The sequence below is a fragment of the Corvus kubaryi genome, unplaced genomic scaffold (assembly GCF_017639235.1).
Source record: "Corvus kubaryi isolate FWS band 111438036 unplaced genomic scaffold, C.kubaryi_AGA036_p1.0 133, whole genome shotgun sequence".
NCBI lineage: Eukaryota > Metazoa > Chordata > Aves > Passeriformes > Corvidae > Corvus > Corvus kubaryi.
In genome coordinates, this window is record NW_024580667.1 from 8,019,463 (window position 1) to 8,034,341 (window position 14,879).

Below are 14,879 nucleotides of genomic sequence, written 5' to 3' on the forward strand. Positions count from 1 at the left end.
TCTTTCCTTTGAAACTGGAACCTGTAACACCAACGTGTGTGGAAGTTTTTAAGTAATTTTGTCTATCTGACCATGTCCAATGGTTTTTAGCCTGTCATCCATAGACTTCTGGATTTATCCATAACATAAATTAAAACTGGCATACAGATATCTACATATCCACTGGAACCTCTCAGATCTTGAAATGGCAAAAAAAAGTCAAAAGTAGCTGTTTTGGTCACTTTGAGATTCCTGTTCACTCTAAGGCAGGATCATAATGGGCACTACTGAGAGAAGTGGCTCCCCTCTCCACCTTCACTGTGACTGCTGTAGCTGCCATGCCTGGGGACTGATCCTTGCACAGTTTGATGAGCAGGAACAGTACAACAAAGGAGAAAGTTGTCCCAGGTAAAATCATGAGAAAATTTCCACTGATTTTAGGGCGCCTGGAAGTCAGCTCATGTATTTAGATTTCTATACAGTAGTAATATCTCTTCTGATACAAATAGCTTTTAAAGTCACAGAGTGCAAGCTAGAAGGAAACCAGGACATGTGTTGATCGCAGATACTTGTAAATGGTTATTTTCATTTTCACTCTGTCAGTTAAAATACGATACATTTTTCATAAAGTCATTTAAAAACTGGGAATGGCAGAAAGAGAAGGTCCTTGGAAAATAAAAATACATAAAAAGCAACTGCTAAAACACTCCACAGAGAATGAACATGGTATAAAATCTCTTTTGTTGGAGCTCAGTGTACAAAAAAATAGAAGAAATTACCACTTCTAAAAGTGGATTTCGCTAACATCATGTTAGTCCCTAAAGTGTGCTCTATGGACAAGACTTTTTAAAGTAAGCTTTTAAGATTAAAGCTGCAAAACTAAAAGGGTTGCTTGACATTTGACAAAGATTAGCCCTCAGAAAATCCCAGTGAAGTATATATTTCTGAAAATGTTGTTGTTTTCAGAACAGTACAAACAGTTCTTCATTTGCATAGCACTTCAAGCTATCATCTTTACTGCATATGTGGAGAGATCTTGGACTGAATTTTTCCTCCAACAGATTTGGGAGTTTCTGACCACCAAACTGGTAGTGGTGAGTTATGGCTCTGAGATGCAAGGTCATGCCAAACACCTGTAAGTAAAAAAGCCTCTCCTTTGCAAGGGTCAGAGTGCTTCTCTTGCCCCTGTGCTCCAGTGACCCGGGGAGCTCTCGGACATTCACAGTGAGGTCCCCTGACAGGACATGGGCATGCTATGCTGCTCTGCACTGAAGGACACAATGTGGTGTCCATCACGTCATCCCCTGGGGTGGAGTCAGCTCCCACAGAGTTGGAGAGCACAGGCATGGAGTCAGAGGAGAAGCACCAATATTATTATATTATAAATTAGTAGGGGAGGCAGGGAATCAACCACAAAAAGATAAAAGGGGGATTCAATTCCCATTCCCAGGACTGAGCTGCAGTGTCTGCAGGAGAGAGAAAAAACGGAAGTAAAGTCTAGTCCTTAGCCTGAGAATAAAACTTTGGGAAATTCAACACTGTAAATTCAAGAAATGAGGAATCAACAGCTGTGATCACTTGCTTGATCTTCAGTATCCCTAAAGAAAGTAATAAATCGAGTTCCATTAGCTGTAAGGGTTAAATACTTTGTTTTCAAATACTTCTCACAATTTACCCATGCCTCCCACAGAAATGTGTATGTTAGTTAGCCTGAGAAAAACTGATGTGTCTAAGGCTTGGAAAAGAAAAAGGAATAGTGATGAGATTTGACATCCTGAAGGGCTTGTTCTCTGATCAGGGAAGAAATGAAGCATTGAATTTTAAAAGAGATTTTCAACAGAAAATTTTAATTGCACCTCACCTTTAAAGTGTTTCTAATTCTCTCTGGGTACAATACAGTGCACATAAAAAAAAAGACTATGATATTTTGATGTTTGCTTATCTCCATGCTGTCCTGAAGTATGACAGAACATTGTGTAAATTATGAATAGAACGTGGGCGCTCTGCTGCTGCACTGCAGGAGATGCGATTAGAATAGGATTTTAGAGTTCAGCATTTTGTGTCTGTCAATAACAAACTAAGACAAAGGAAGGGATCTCAGTGTAGGTCTGCAATTTATTTCTGCACAAGCCATGGCTTGGGCTTTTGTGGAACATTTTCTCTCCATCTTTCTTCTTTTGCATGTGTAAGTGAAAGAGACAAAGTGAAATGTGCAGCTGAAGTCACTTCATTAGCACAATGGGTTTTATCCATGTTGCCAGCATATTGAACATGGTAGAAGCTACATGTTTTCATTAGGAATTTGTAAGTAGCATTTTTCTTTTTATATTGCTGTGGTTAAGCACCCAATCTGTCAGTGTTTGCACTGATCTGAGAATCCATTCTTGACCTTCTTTAACAATGACCTTTGCTCAGAAGGATAAACTGAATGGATATTGGTTTTCCTCCTTTTGAATCACAAAACAGTACACTTTAGAGGTCCCTTTTTTTGATGTTTAAAATGCATGACTCAAGTATTGTTGTTCCCAGGTGACCAATGTTTGGGATGGGACAAGAGAGAGAGGCAGGAGTGTAACACCTGGCGGAGTAAATCTGCAAATGAATTGGAGTGATTTGAGAAAATGATAAATGACAGCTATAAAAGCAAGAATTACTGATACTAATAGAGAAAAAATTGTTACATCTATCTAAACAGTTATTATTTAAAGTGTCTATTTCTGCATATTCTAATATGACTGTTATTAAATTCACACAATTTATGGAAGTAAACGTGCCCATTTAAACTGGCGGCTGCTTTGTGGATAAGAGAGGATCTCAGCTTCTGAAAAAAAAGAAAGAAGGTGTCTGTCAAAATCCTCCATGACTCACAGTCCCTCTGGGCCTCAGTTTCCTCCTTGGTAAAGTAAATAGAATAACCTAACTTTTTTCCTTACTGAGCGGCTACATTAATGCATCTTCTTGTAAATCCCATAGAAGGTTACAAAATGTTCTGATGTTCTTGGGCTTGTTGTTCTGTGAATTTTCTATTTTGAATCCCTGCGCATTTTTAGATGGGAGGCAAAAATGGGTCATTCCCTAGTGATTTTATTATGGAAGTCTTATATAAGGACCTGTAATTCTGCAACTGCTCTTTTCCTTATCAGTGACAGATTTAGCCATCACTTGCTTATCAGTACACATTTATTTTAATATATCACAATGGCTTCTGCCTACAGGCTGTTACCTTGACCTGTAAAAAAACTTTAATTAGTATTTCTGCAGGAAAAAAGGTTCTGTCACCAAAGACATAGTGGCAGCACAAAACATCAGGAGCTCTGACCCAAGAAACCAAATCTAATTAATCAGAGCCTGCAGCTCAACCCAGTTTGCTGTTCAACAGCAATTTTGATTAGTAAGGCTAGAGGCAAAGAAGACCTCTTCCTTAAGTGCTTAGAAAGAGAAAGATGAAAATGCATGTATATGTTTGACAGAGCTGGTGCGTATATTGTGGATCACTTTTGTTTAGGCTGGATATCCTTGAATCACAGAACAACTTTAATAACCATTTAGCAGCCCACTTCATGATTAAGCAAATGAACTGCAGGGTACATTCCCAAACACTCGGAACAATTTATTGAAACTGATCAGTTTAAACAAGCAGTAAATTGAGATTCACTTCAACCTCTACCTATTTGTTGAATACAATTAGGGAGGACACCCCCTTGCTTACGGAGAAATAAAATTGGTTTTCAGTACTGACAGGAAGTGAAAATCTTTAATGCATCGATGTTGGCAATTTACATTCAGTGTCAGGAATAAAAATCTAAAAGACACGGATGTCTTCTGGAGCTCCAGAGAGCAGCACATACATCAGCTCAGCAGTGATTGTGCTTGTGTGCTGTATGAGGAATGTATATTCAAGTCAGCACCTAAAATTGGAGTTGTTAACACATCTTGAACTGAAATTAAATTTGGGCCTTGGTGGAGAGAAATAAAAGACAGATATTCTTAGAAAGTAGGAAATGTGCTGAGAAGCTGCCTTACCTCCATCTAGTTCTTCAGCTCCAAAATGATTTCTGTAGAAGAGCATAATCTCTATCTTGTAACACTTGTAGATAGTCACTAAACAAACAAGCAGCAGCAGAATAGCACCAAGCCCACCAGCAAGCTCAACTGTGTACATCAGCTCTGCAAAGAATTACAAAATGCAGTAACAACCACATTTCAAACCACAGAAAGATCAGCAACAGACCTTGCACTTTTGTTAAACATTAAAATAAAATAATGAATGATGAACCCCACATTTATGTATTTATTTCATTATAAGACCCTTGAATGAATACGTAATTGATTTTTCTTTATTCTTCAGTAAGTTTTTTTCCTTTGATACACCATTTGAATTGCTCATTTTAAAAATAAATATCACTGGGGAGAAGTATGCAGATAGATCACAGTTTGCTTTACCTAGATAAATGTTGCCATTCGACTTACAATGAAAGCAAAGGTGAATGTTTCCTTTTTGAGGACTATAATGCAAAACCAGCTCTTCCCTTAGTCCTTATACAAATAGAATGTGAACAAACTGGACAAGATTAAGGATTTGATTCTTTTTCCCAAATAAAAAAAACCCCAATATTAATAATAATTAAAAAACCCCACAAAACACTTGAGAGATGTGAAGACACATTATCCAAGGAACCCTACAACCTCACATCTCAGTTATGTGTTAATATTTTTAACACTGTTACCCAGAGGTCTGCAGTTCATCTTTATTCTCACTTTCCCCCAGTGGGCTTAGCCAAAGTGTAGACACAGCAAATTGTCCTGACTTGTCTGTTGTGACATTCAGGCCAACCCCCTGGTGTCTTTGCTGCTGTCTGCTCACAGGGTGGATTGAGATCATCACCATGGAGCTCTGTTCCTGAGCATGGGGCCTGGTCAGTTGTGGCTGCCACAAGCGCCCAGCACCACCACCAGAGCCACTTGTTGGGCCAAAGGTAATATGCCACCATGGACTTTTACCTCCCTCAGTTGGAAACGTTGCACTCTCAAGGAAGCTCACAGAGCTCTGTTCCTTTTCATTTGCCTATTGACTGAAAACTGGCGGTGTCAAAAAAGGAGGGTGGGAGGAGGAAGAAACTTGCTAACAATTTTGTAATTTTAAATCACTACATGGCAAATCTGAAGGCCTTCCATGCTTTTCCAAATCACTCAGTTTTGAGGAATGAAAAAACCCCAGATCTTGGAAATCTAAGATACAGAGTTTGCTTCATAAAAAAATCTGTGCTGGAGCAAGTGTTATTTTCACAGTGTCCTCTTCCAGTGGGCAGCTTGTCTGAGTGAAGTACCATGAACCTGGAGTAACCTTTTTTGTGTATGTGTGTGGTTGTGCAGATTTGATAATCCAGCACAATGCAATTCAATTAGAGAAATAAAAGGTTAGAGGAAAAATTGACAATCGCATTTGTTTGACAGCTTCTACTGAGAATCACACACCTTTTTTTTTTATTATTACAAGGCAACTGTAAGAAGATTTCATTGCTCTCTAGAAGACACTAAAAATGTAATAAAATAAAATAAAAAGGCATTTATATTCCATGTCATTCTTTCCAAAACTGTGATGGAAACTCCTTTGTGTTAGATATTTTTAACACTGACATGGTTATTTCAAACTCCCTATACTCTTCTGGTCCAGAGAGGGAAATGTTATTAAAAACACTCAACAAAATATGGTTTGCATAGACAAGTAATGCAGTATTTTAGAATATAAATGGAAATGGAAATTACTCTGCACTGGCTTACTATACCCTGCTTATCACTTTGTAATACAGGTGATGCAGCTGTTCAATGGTAACTAGAAGAAAGACTTTAATATTTTGGGTTGCTAGGCACAAAATACTCCATTTATGTGCCTGCTGTTATGACTCACTAAAGGCAAAGAAAAACTTTACAACTGGAAAACAGAAGTTTTTTCTAAACTAAGGATTTTTATATTAAATGGAAAGAAATAACTGCAGATATTCATCTGTTTTCTGTCTCTATGCATGAAATCAGACTAATGCACTGCATCACTTTTGCCATCAGAGTCCCCCTTAGTTACATGTTTCCCCATAAAGTAAGATTATGCCTTTATGTTTGCTTCAGTAAAATCTATCTGAAAGCACATGAAACTGTCCTTAATTAGGCAATCGAAGCAAACAACAAAATTCTCTAGTCAGCCTGAAACATACTAGCAATTACCTTTTCATGTGCTGCTGCTGAGCCCATTGGGATCGTACAGAGATAAGGTGGTTCTTTCTTAAACATGTTTGTTTGCAAAGGAAGTTTCATGGTCTATTGATCTAACAGAGCCAGCTTGTATTTTCCTCTGTGCTGGACAGCATCTCCCAGCACAAGTTCACTCTGTGTCTTGGGTGCTGTTTGTCAGGGTTCAGAGGCAGAGAGGGGCAGTGATTAGCCCAGCAGATCGCTGCATCCTTACACCCAGCCCATGAGGTGCGTGAGCTAGCCCCAAAGTGCTGGAAGTGGGGCAGCCACATCCATGCAGCACCGTGGAAGGCAGGAGGGATTGGCCTGGGCACAGTGTCACAGAAGGTTGATTGTTTCCAGGCCTTGAGTTTGTGTTTCTGCAGGATGCTAAACTGTGCCCTAAGGGGTCACTGGCTGGCTCTTAGCTGCCTCAGGGATTTTAGGAGGTGTTCCTCTGTGTTGAGCTGAACTGAAGGTGCAAGAAGCAGAAGGCCTCCACTGTTGGCCCCTTAGGTGACTGAAGCCATTTCCCATTTCTGTGCCTTGGTTTTCCCAATGTGAACTGAGGAAGGTGCTCTGGCTCTTCCCTAGGAGAGGTTACTCCTGAAAGGTGCTCTGTGAGTGCCAAGGGTGCTGGTGATGTGTGTGCCAACAGTTTGAACAATGATGTAGTGACTGTTAAAGCCAAGCTAAAGAGTAGCAGCAAGGTTACAGCCCATGGTTACCTTCATAATAATATTTTTTTCTGCTGCTTTATTCTGCCTTTTACAGTGAGATTTGAGCACAGTTGCTGCAGCAGGCATTACCCTCCCTTTGAAGTGTGATCTGTTTTTCCTGCAAAAATTCAAGTTTCCTTTAGTGGCTACATACTAAAAAGATTCAATTTCAGCACAATTCCGCATCAGAAGCAAGACATGAGAAGTGCAAACCTTTTAAAATCTATTTAGCCCCTGTGTTGTGTTGCTCAAATTACAGACCTGGCCCTCCTTAAGGAGCTGAGACTGAATGTAAAAAATACTTGAGGAAAATTACTTGGCTAACCCTTAGGGGGACAGGCATTCTGTTAAACACAACAAACGAGCAAGTGCCAGAGAGTTACATCCAGAAGCACAGCAATCATTTAGTTACAAGCAATTAACAAGAGTCTTCCACTAGTACAGGAGCAGTTCTACTCCAAGGAAAACACATTGATTTCTGCAGCAGTAGTAGATTGGTTTCTGAATAAATAGCTTCAATTTAAAATAAGATTTGTTACAAGCATTTTGACCAATGGCTACAATTTTTTTCCTTATCAGGAGGCTTTGGCCAAGCAGCTCAGTGAAAGAGACAGCTAATTAAAAGAAGGCATGTGTCCTCTCCAAATATCTAGGACAATATGGCTGGTAATAAATACATTGATTTTATACCTTTTCCTTCCTAATTACTGGGCACATTTGTAGGATATATCTTTAATCTTCACCTGGCTCTAATATTTGATAAACTTCCTTTCACTGTGTCATACAGGTAATTCACTTATCAGAGCTGAAGTTGTAAGAAGAAAGTAAATAAAAGTGTTCTGTCAAAGATTCTTATCTTTTAACTCATATGACATGCTTCAGGGGCTTTACATTTAATGATCTGGAAAAATTTAATATTAATTTTATTCATTATTTAGCCCTCATACAGCTGAGCTACTAAGAAAAATAATTATATTTCAAACACTCTTTTTTCATGATTTATAACTCTGAGCAGATGTGATTTATAGTTGTGTATTCAGTTTCTGAGCCTTTTTCAAAATCCAGTTACAGTCTAATTTTGCAATCGCTTACGCAGATTGCTCAACTTCATGGAGTATAAGTAATCCCTCTGAAGTCAACAGGACGATTCACAGAGCTTCAGGTTAGCACATAAATAAATCTTTGCAACTTTGTGGCCTAAACTGATTTCCATTCTCTGCCTGTCTTGGATGATTTAACTCACAAAGAGATAGGGTTTGGTTAGAGGCTGTTCTCAGTTTATTTAGGTATACTTTCACAGACTTCAATTATTAAAGGAACCATAAAGATAATGAATATAATTTTGAAGGAGAGCAGGGACTGATGTGTTACAACATGCAGGTTTGGTTATGAATGGGTGTGTTTCTTCTAGAGGAAGAAGGAAGCTTGCTAACACAGGAACACTTGTCTGAGTCTCATTTCATAAAGAGTAGGCAGAATTTAAGTTAGCAACAAAGAAACCCATATTCACAGTTTTAAAATGAAAAAGTATGGGTTGTTTTCTATTTTCTTTTCTTTTTTTCTTTCTTTTTTTTTTTTTTTTTTTTTTACCTGCTTAGTAGAGTATTTGTTATGGCATGGCTGTAAAACAAATTATCTTCCCGAAGTATAGCATATGGAACCATGGCTGTATACAGCATATGCATATCCAATGCACATATGTATAAAATCTATTCTCTTTTTAGGGTTTCTTTTTCTTTATTTTTAGGATTTTTGTTTGTTTCAATTGCCGAACAAAATCTGGTTGTGCTAGATGGATATGTGTGAATATCCTACATGGATATCCTATATGGATACTGCTGTGAATAAATACTGATTGATACTGTAGGAGAATAGTACTTCTGATAGCAGTAGAAGCGGATTTGGGCTACTTATTAGCTTGATTATGAAATAATTTCTTAGCACAAAGTATAGGCTTTCTGCCAGTGTGGGCCACGTGTGCCCATGGATGTCTGCAGAGTTGACGGAAGGTGGCTAAGTTTAGTTATGGTTTTCAATATGGTTTTCAGTGCAGCAGTTTCATTTTATTTATTAGAACTGTTGAGACCTGGCTGTCTTTGTTTATTTTTTGTATCAATAAATAATATATATTCCTGATTCCCTTATGAAAAAGAATTAGTCAGGTTGGGGATTATATATACATAAGCATGTACGTGTGCAAATGCAAGACAGCGATCCTGTTAATCTATTCATTAGTATGGCAGGAAACATATTTGAGCCTTGGTGCTGTTGGATTTCCAGTGTTATTAGAAGAGAGATAGTAAATTATTATAATAGAAGTATATTCTTATCAATGAGATTTTTATTTCTGCTGAGAAGTACAGGATACCTGTTCCAGTAGAAGAGTAATTACACTGACTATCTCCAACAGTATGTTAGCTCAAAAGAGGATAAAGTTGGAAAAATATAGATGCTGCAGTGTTACTGAAGCTTGCTACATTTAAATACATAACAATGCATTTTAAAGGCAGTTTATGATAAATATTGAAGGAAAAAAGTGTCATGGTGTGGAACTGCAGTAATCTTTGGTTATCTTCCCCAAATTAATGAATTGGGCATGACCTGAAGCCTTCCTGAGTAGGAGAGCTTCTATTTGTTAATTGTACTACAGAAATCAGACAAGCCCACACTATTACTCCATTTAGATCTTCTGAAAGAAATGAATGTAAGAGGCAATGGGAGGTACTAAAAATGTGGGGGAAAAAAATTGAGTACCGAGTTCCAAGGATGTAAGATCATAAAACATACTGTTTACATTTTTTTTTTCTGAGGATAGCGTTAATGAATAATTTAGCTATGCAAGGATTATAGGAACAATTTGTGGCATTTTATTTTGAAATATTTTTGTCCTTGCCAATGCAGTTTAGACTTGCACTTAGACATTACATAAAAAGAAGAACTGTGATAAAAGTGGTGCAAAAGTTGTTTTAAAAAGCAATCCATTAAAGAAACCAACTAGTTTGACACATTGTCAGAACTAAGATTTGTCAGAGGAAAGCTAGATTTTGGAACTTGCTGAGTAATCTTAAAAAAATTTTCACTGGAGTTATCTTAGTCCAATTTTCTGAAGGACGAGAAAAACCTTACTGATTAAAAGAATGGTCTTATGAAGAGTTTCATTCAGGCAGAGGTCTTTAGAATTCTATTCCTTGACTGATTTTAGATGAGGTTAAGTGTTAAAGGACAGTCACTCTTAGTTGGGTTTGGGACAAGAAGGGAGCTGATATTTGACTTTTGGCCCTGTGTCATGAACCTCTTGGGAGAATGAACCTTTGCACTGCCGAGCACAGTGACAACTTGAAGACCTCTTCAATGGCCATAGGTGAAAAAAAAAATAAATTCCATCAAATCCAATCCAATTTCAATTCCAATTCCAATTCTACAACCTGATGAGGATCTTAGAAAAGCTTTCCCTGCAGCACAGAATAAAAACCGAATGCTTTATACAGTGGAAGATAGACTCGTGTAATATCTGAACTGACCAAGTGGGTCGGAGTTCTTCAACAGTTTTGCTTCCATTGAGACTCAGAGGTTCACTGCAATGAACAAGTACTTAGGTCCAATTACCAGAAGCTGAAATATAACTCACTGCTCTCATATTTCACAGGATGAGTTTCCTTTCAGAAATTTCAGAAGCATTGTGAAGGTTTTTGGTAAAGGGAGATATAACACCTGGAGTTTCTTTGCAGAGGTTAGAAAAGAACTAGTTTCTTTTCTCTTTTAAGTCTTAATTGTCACTCATCACTACCAGTGTGTGAAATTGTGTTTCACTGTGTGAAATTGTGTCCAACTGACTGAAAATGCATATAACACATTCAAGTCTGTAAGTAACAAACCAGATTCACACTATTATGTCAATGCCATTGCAATTTAAGGTGCTTGTCTGCAATTCTATGACCATCAATAACCATATGAAGATAATTTGGTTTAATAAGCATATGAAGATAATTCTATTCAGAATTTGCTATTAGTTTGTACAGGAAATATTAATATGATGTTTATGCATTAAGAAATGATGAGTTTAAAATAAGGTAATTTTCCTCAAGATGCATTCCATCTAGGAAATATTATCTTGAATATTTTTCAAACATATATTTTCATGGGCATTTCAAACAGACTCTTTCTCTAACCAATTTACTTCAGTGAAAATATATATTTTTTTTCCTGACAGAAGAAAAACTCCAAACTTGTTTTGACTATCCCTCATTAAGTTATAGTCAACAAGATTCATATATGCTCACTGAGAACACCGATGACAGAGGAAAACAAACCAAAACCATAAAAGAGCCCCAGAGTAGGAAATTAGAGGATAATACTGTGTAGATGACAATGGAAAAAAGGGAAGTAAATAGTTTGAAAAAATGCATGAAAGCATATTACCTTAGTTCTGGTGCCTGTCCCAGGAAAAATACCAGTATATTATTAATGTTTTAAAATCATATCAATACCACTTAAAGAATAATGCCAGGATAGAATTTGAGATTATTTTTGCTGTGGAGTTCTACTTGCAGACATGCAGAGAAGCCTTTCAAAAAAATAATCACATAATTAGATAATAACCTGTATTTACAACACAATCTATTATTAAATGAGATTATGAAGACTTTGATCCTGCATGAAAGTGATACTTGTCAATACATAACATTGCAGAAGAGCATACTTTTTCCCTATGCATTGCATTTTTTTCTCCTACATTGATAGACTATAATCTTGTCTTCTTTAATTGAAAAAATTATGAAAAAAATAGAATTATAGTCTGTGATCCACCTCTTATATAATCTGCAATCTCTGGTCTGTCATTAATAAATTTCTGCTTAGCTGCTGTCAGTACCACTCTCAGAATTAATTTCTAGAAGGTTCTTCTACCTGGCTGAAGATTAACCTGTAACTGCTATAGATGATTGATGGCACCTATCACCAGTAAGTAACAAAATCAACCTTAGATTATAACAAGTAGGTTTTTTTCCCATACAAAAGAGAAAATAACTTGATTATTGTACAGGTGATAGGGATATGGTCAGAAGGTGGAGGAAAGGGATGAAAGTTAAATCTTCTGGGTTCTGATTGCTCTCTTTTTCCAATCTTTTTGGATAAATTTTGTTGGAATGAATGACAAAAGGAAACAGCATTGGTAATGTTTTGCTTAAGATACTCTACTGCCTTTAGCTTCGAGTTAAATGCTCCCTATGCACAGCATCTGTGGAAATTTAGGATTCCAGAAATGGTTAGCTGAAAGCAGAAAAACATAGATCATAGGTTTTCTCCACTGGTGTCAAAAAATAAAGAAGCTCAGGAGAAAATAAGGGCTGGGCTCCCTGAGATACTGAGCACTGGTGTTTGCACTAGAGGGAGGTACCAGGAGCCTCAGCTTTTCCCAGTGCTGGTTGCTGAAATTGGGTTCACTTTTCCTGCACAAGTGTTGTTGGAGTCCAGGGGCACTGTGTTCTGCTCCCCTCCTGGAAGTTCATTTCAGGAAAGGAGAGGCTCTGGCTTTCCATTCCAATGTCATGTCAGGGGAAGAGCAGAAGCCCCCTTATCCCTGGCTGAATGTGCCAGGCTCTGGTTTGGGCAGGGACCACCCTCAGATGGACCCTGCTTGGGGTTTCTGTGAGGTGAGTGTGTGTCCTTGTTGGGCTGGCCAGTGGAAATATTAAGGACGATGCATCCAGGCTTTTTCTGATGATTTAGACTGTTGACTTCTTGCCCTTTCAGGGCCTATGTAATTATAGGTATGTCTGAAATCTCCCCCTGGACTTTTAAATGTACAGAGACTCTACTGAGCTGAGTGAAGCAGCAGTTGCAATGGTGTTTGAAAGGCTCAAACTTTGTACCGGAATCCCCACTGCAGCGTTTAGCCCTAAATACCTCTTTTTCCAGGAACTCTATTTGTTCAGCAGCAGAGATTTCTGCTCTTCTGTCCCTTCTGATCCTGGTGATAATGTTCCACATAGGAAGTTTAAGAAGGATTATAATTTCTTTTTCAGGTATGCAGTGAACATTCCAGATTCAGCATTTTTGTATTCTTATACTGCTGGGAAAAAATATCACTAACTAAAAAAACAGCCAAAACTAATACATCTGAAAATGTCTTGGTGTTCGGGAAGCAAATTTACCTAATTTTTAGGTCTCAATTGTTCTAAGTCAGCCAAATAATCAGAAATTAATGAACAGCTAACTCGTTTCTAGCAGAGACTAAATGTGGATCTAAACAAGGAAACCTAAACCGAAAGGTTGTCATGGTGATATACAAGAGACTAAACAAGCAGTGCAAAACTCCTCTTCCTAGGAGACCTGAGAAACTAGCTCAAATTTTTATCTGTCATGCTTAATTTATCATTTCACTGAAACAGTTGTCAACATGCAAAATGTGTAGAAGGCTTGTATCTGGTACCTTTTGTCTTTCGAGGGCACAACAGATTTTGCTTCTAGATTATTTCAGATTCAGCCTTACTTAAAGAGGAAAAAAATATTTTTGGGAGCTTTTCTGCTATTTTTGTCCTTTTACTATTTATAAGGGCAATTAAATATTGAGATTACTCCCTCTTAAGCATGTCATCATGAGGCCACATACTGTGGTATGTTTCACTTACTGAGTTCTTTAAGAAAGGAAGCAAGGAAAGTAGATTCTTGCAAAATTCATGCATGCACAAAGTTAGATTAGTTAGAAATCTGGTGGTCACAGAACAGAGAAGACTTATGTGTTTTCATTCTTGGAGGTACTGCTTGTGTGGAAGATAAAATAAGGACTCATCATCAGCATGTGACTTAATAGATGCCAGTTAGTTAAGTATTTGTTTTAAAGTAATTTAAGTTTTAAAATTCTTTCTTTTCGGTGTTCCATCAAGAAATTTGATTATTAAGAACAAACTGTTGGATTTCAGTGGTTTTTTTGGGTTAAGCTCTTGCTCTGAGTTCAAATGTCTCTGAACTAGAGTATATAACTACTAGCTGATATATAGTTGAGGTTCAATTACTTAATGTTAATTTCTCATCTCAGTAAATTCAAGAAAATAGGACAAATGCTAGTCTAAGCAGAACATCCGGTAATTCACATCTGCATCTTTTAAGAAGCAATGACAAGAGCTCAAAAAAATGGCTACAAATTAAGTTCTATTAAAGTAATTGGAGGTACCCAACAATATGTTTAAATGAATTTATCACAATATCTTGATTTATGTTTTCCTTCTAAGCTTAGACAGACTTTGCATGCTACAAAACTAAATTTAGGGAAGATATCACTGCTTTGATATAAATTGGGATGCCACAAGTACTTCAGCACCCCAGTAAGATCCTGGTTTGCTCACCTTTACAAACAGTCTAAAAAAAACACAGTAATGACAGCAAAGTGCAGACTCTGCTGCTGCTTATTCTTTGCCCTCAAGCCAACGGGAAGCTGCATGAGGGTGGGGAGTGTCAATCCCAGGTATGTGGAGGACCCCCTGGAAGGTAAAGTGGACAAAGAGGGTGTGGGAGCTTTGATTTGCAGGCAGTTCTCCATCTCCCTGTAATCATCTCTGCAGGAGATGGCTGTGGCCATTAGGCAGGCTGGAATCATGGGATGTGAGTGGTGAGGGGAAACAGGAAGGTTCTTAGAAGTTTCTGTCATGGTGTTTCACTTCAGAAATATTGATGTTAAACAAAAGTGTTAGAAGGAAAATATCCACAGTCAGGCTATGCAGGAGCCCCCCTGGCATGGGGTTTAGGTGATAGAAGTGGAATGGGATATTTTTTGTTTTCCTAAAATTTGATTTTATTTCTTACAGAAAATTATTACAGTTGTATCACCTGTGGTTTCCTACTATTTTTTTCTCTATTGAGCCTTTACTAATTTTAAAGTTAATGAATTATTAAATGCATCTTTTATAGAGATATAATTAAAAGGCGTTACTGTATTTTTTCCAGCGGCAGCCATAATTA

General features: G+C 37.5%; 1 protein-coding gene across 3 annotated transcripts in view; it reads right to left on the reverse strand.

Moving 5' to 3' along the window:
• IL1RAPL1 (interleukin 1 receptor accessory protein like 1) overlaps window positions 1-14,879 on the reverse strand; it is a 696,566-nt gene that overhangs the window by 18,512 nt on the left and 663,175 nt on the right. For all 3 annotated transcript variants that reach the window (XM_042035783.1, XM_042035787.1, XM_042035797.1), the window contains exon 9: window positions 4,003-4,146. In XM_042035783.1, coding sequence (XP_041891717.1) covers window positions 4,003-4,146 — 144 coding nt within the window. The remainder of the gene's footprint in view (window positions 1-4,002; window positions 4,147-14,879) is intronic.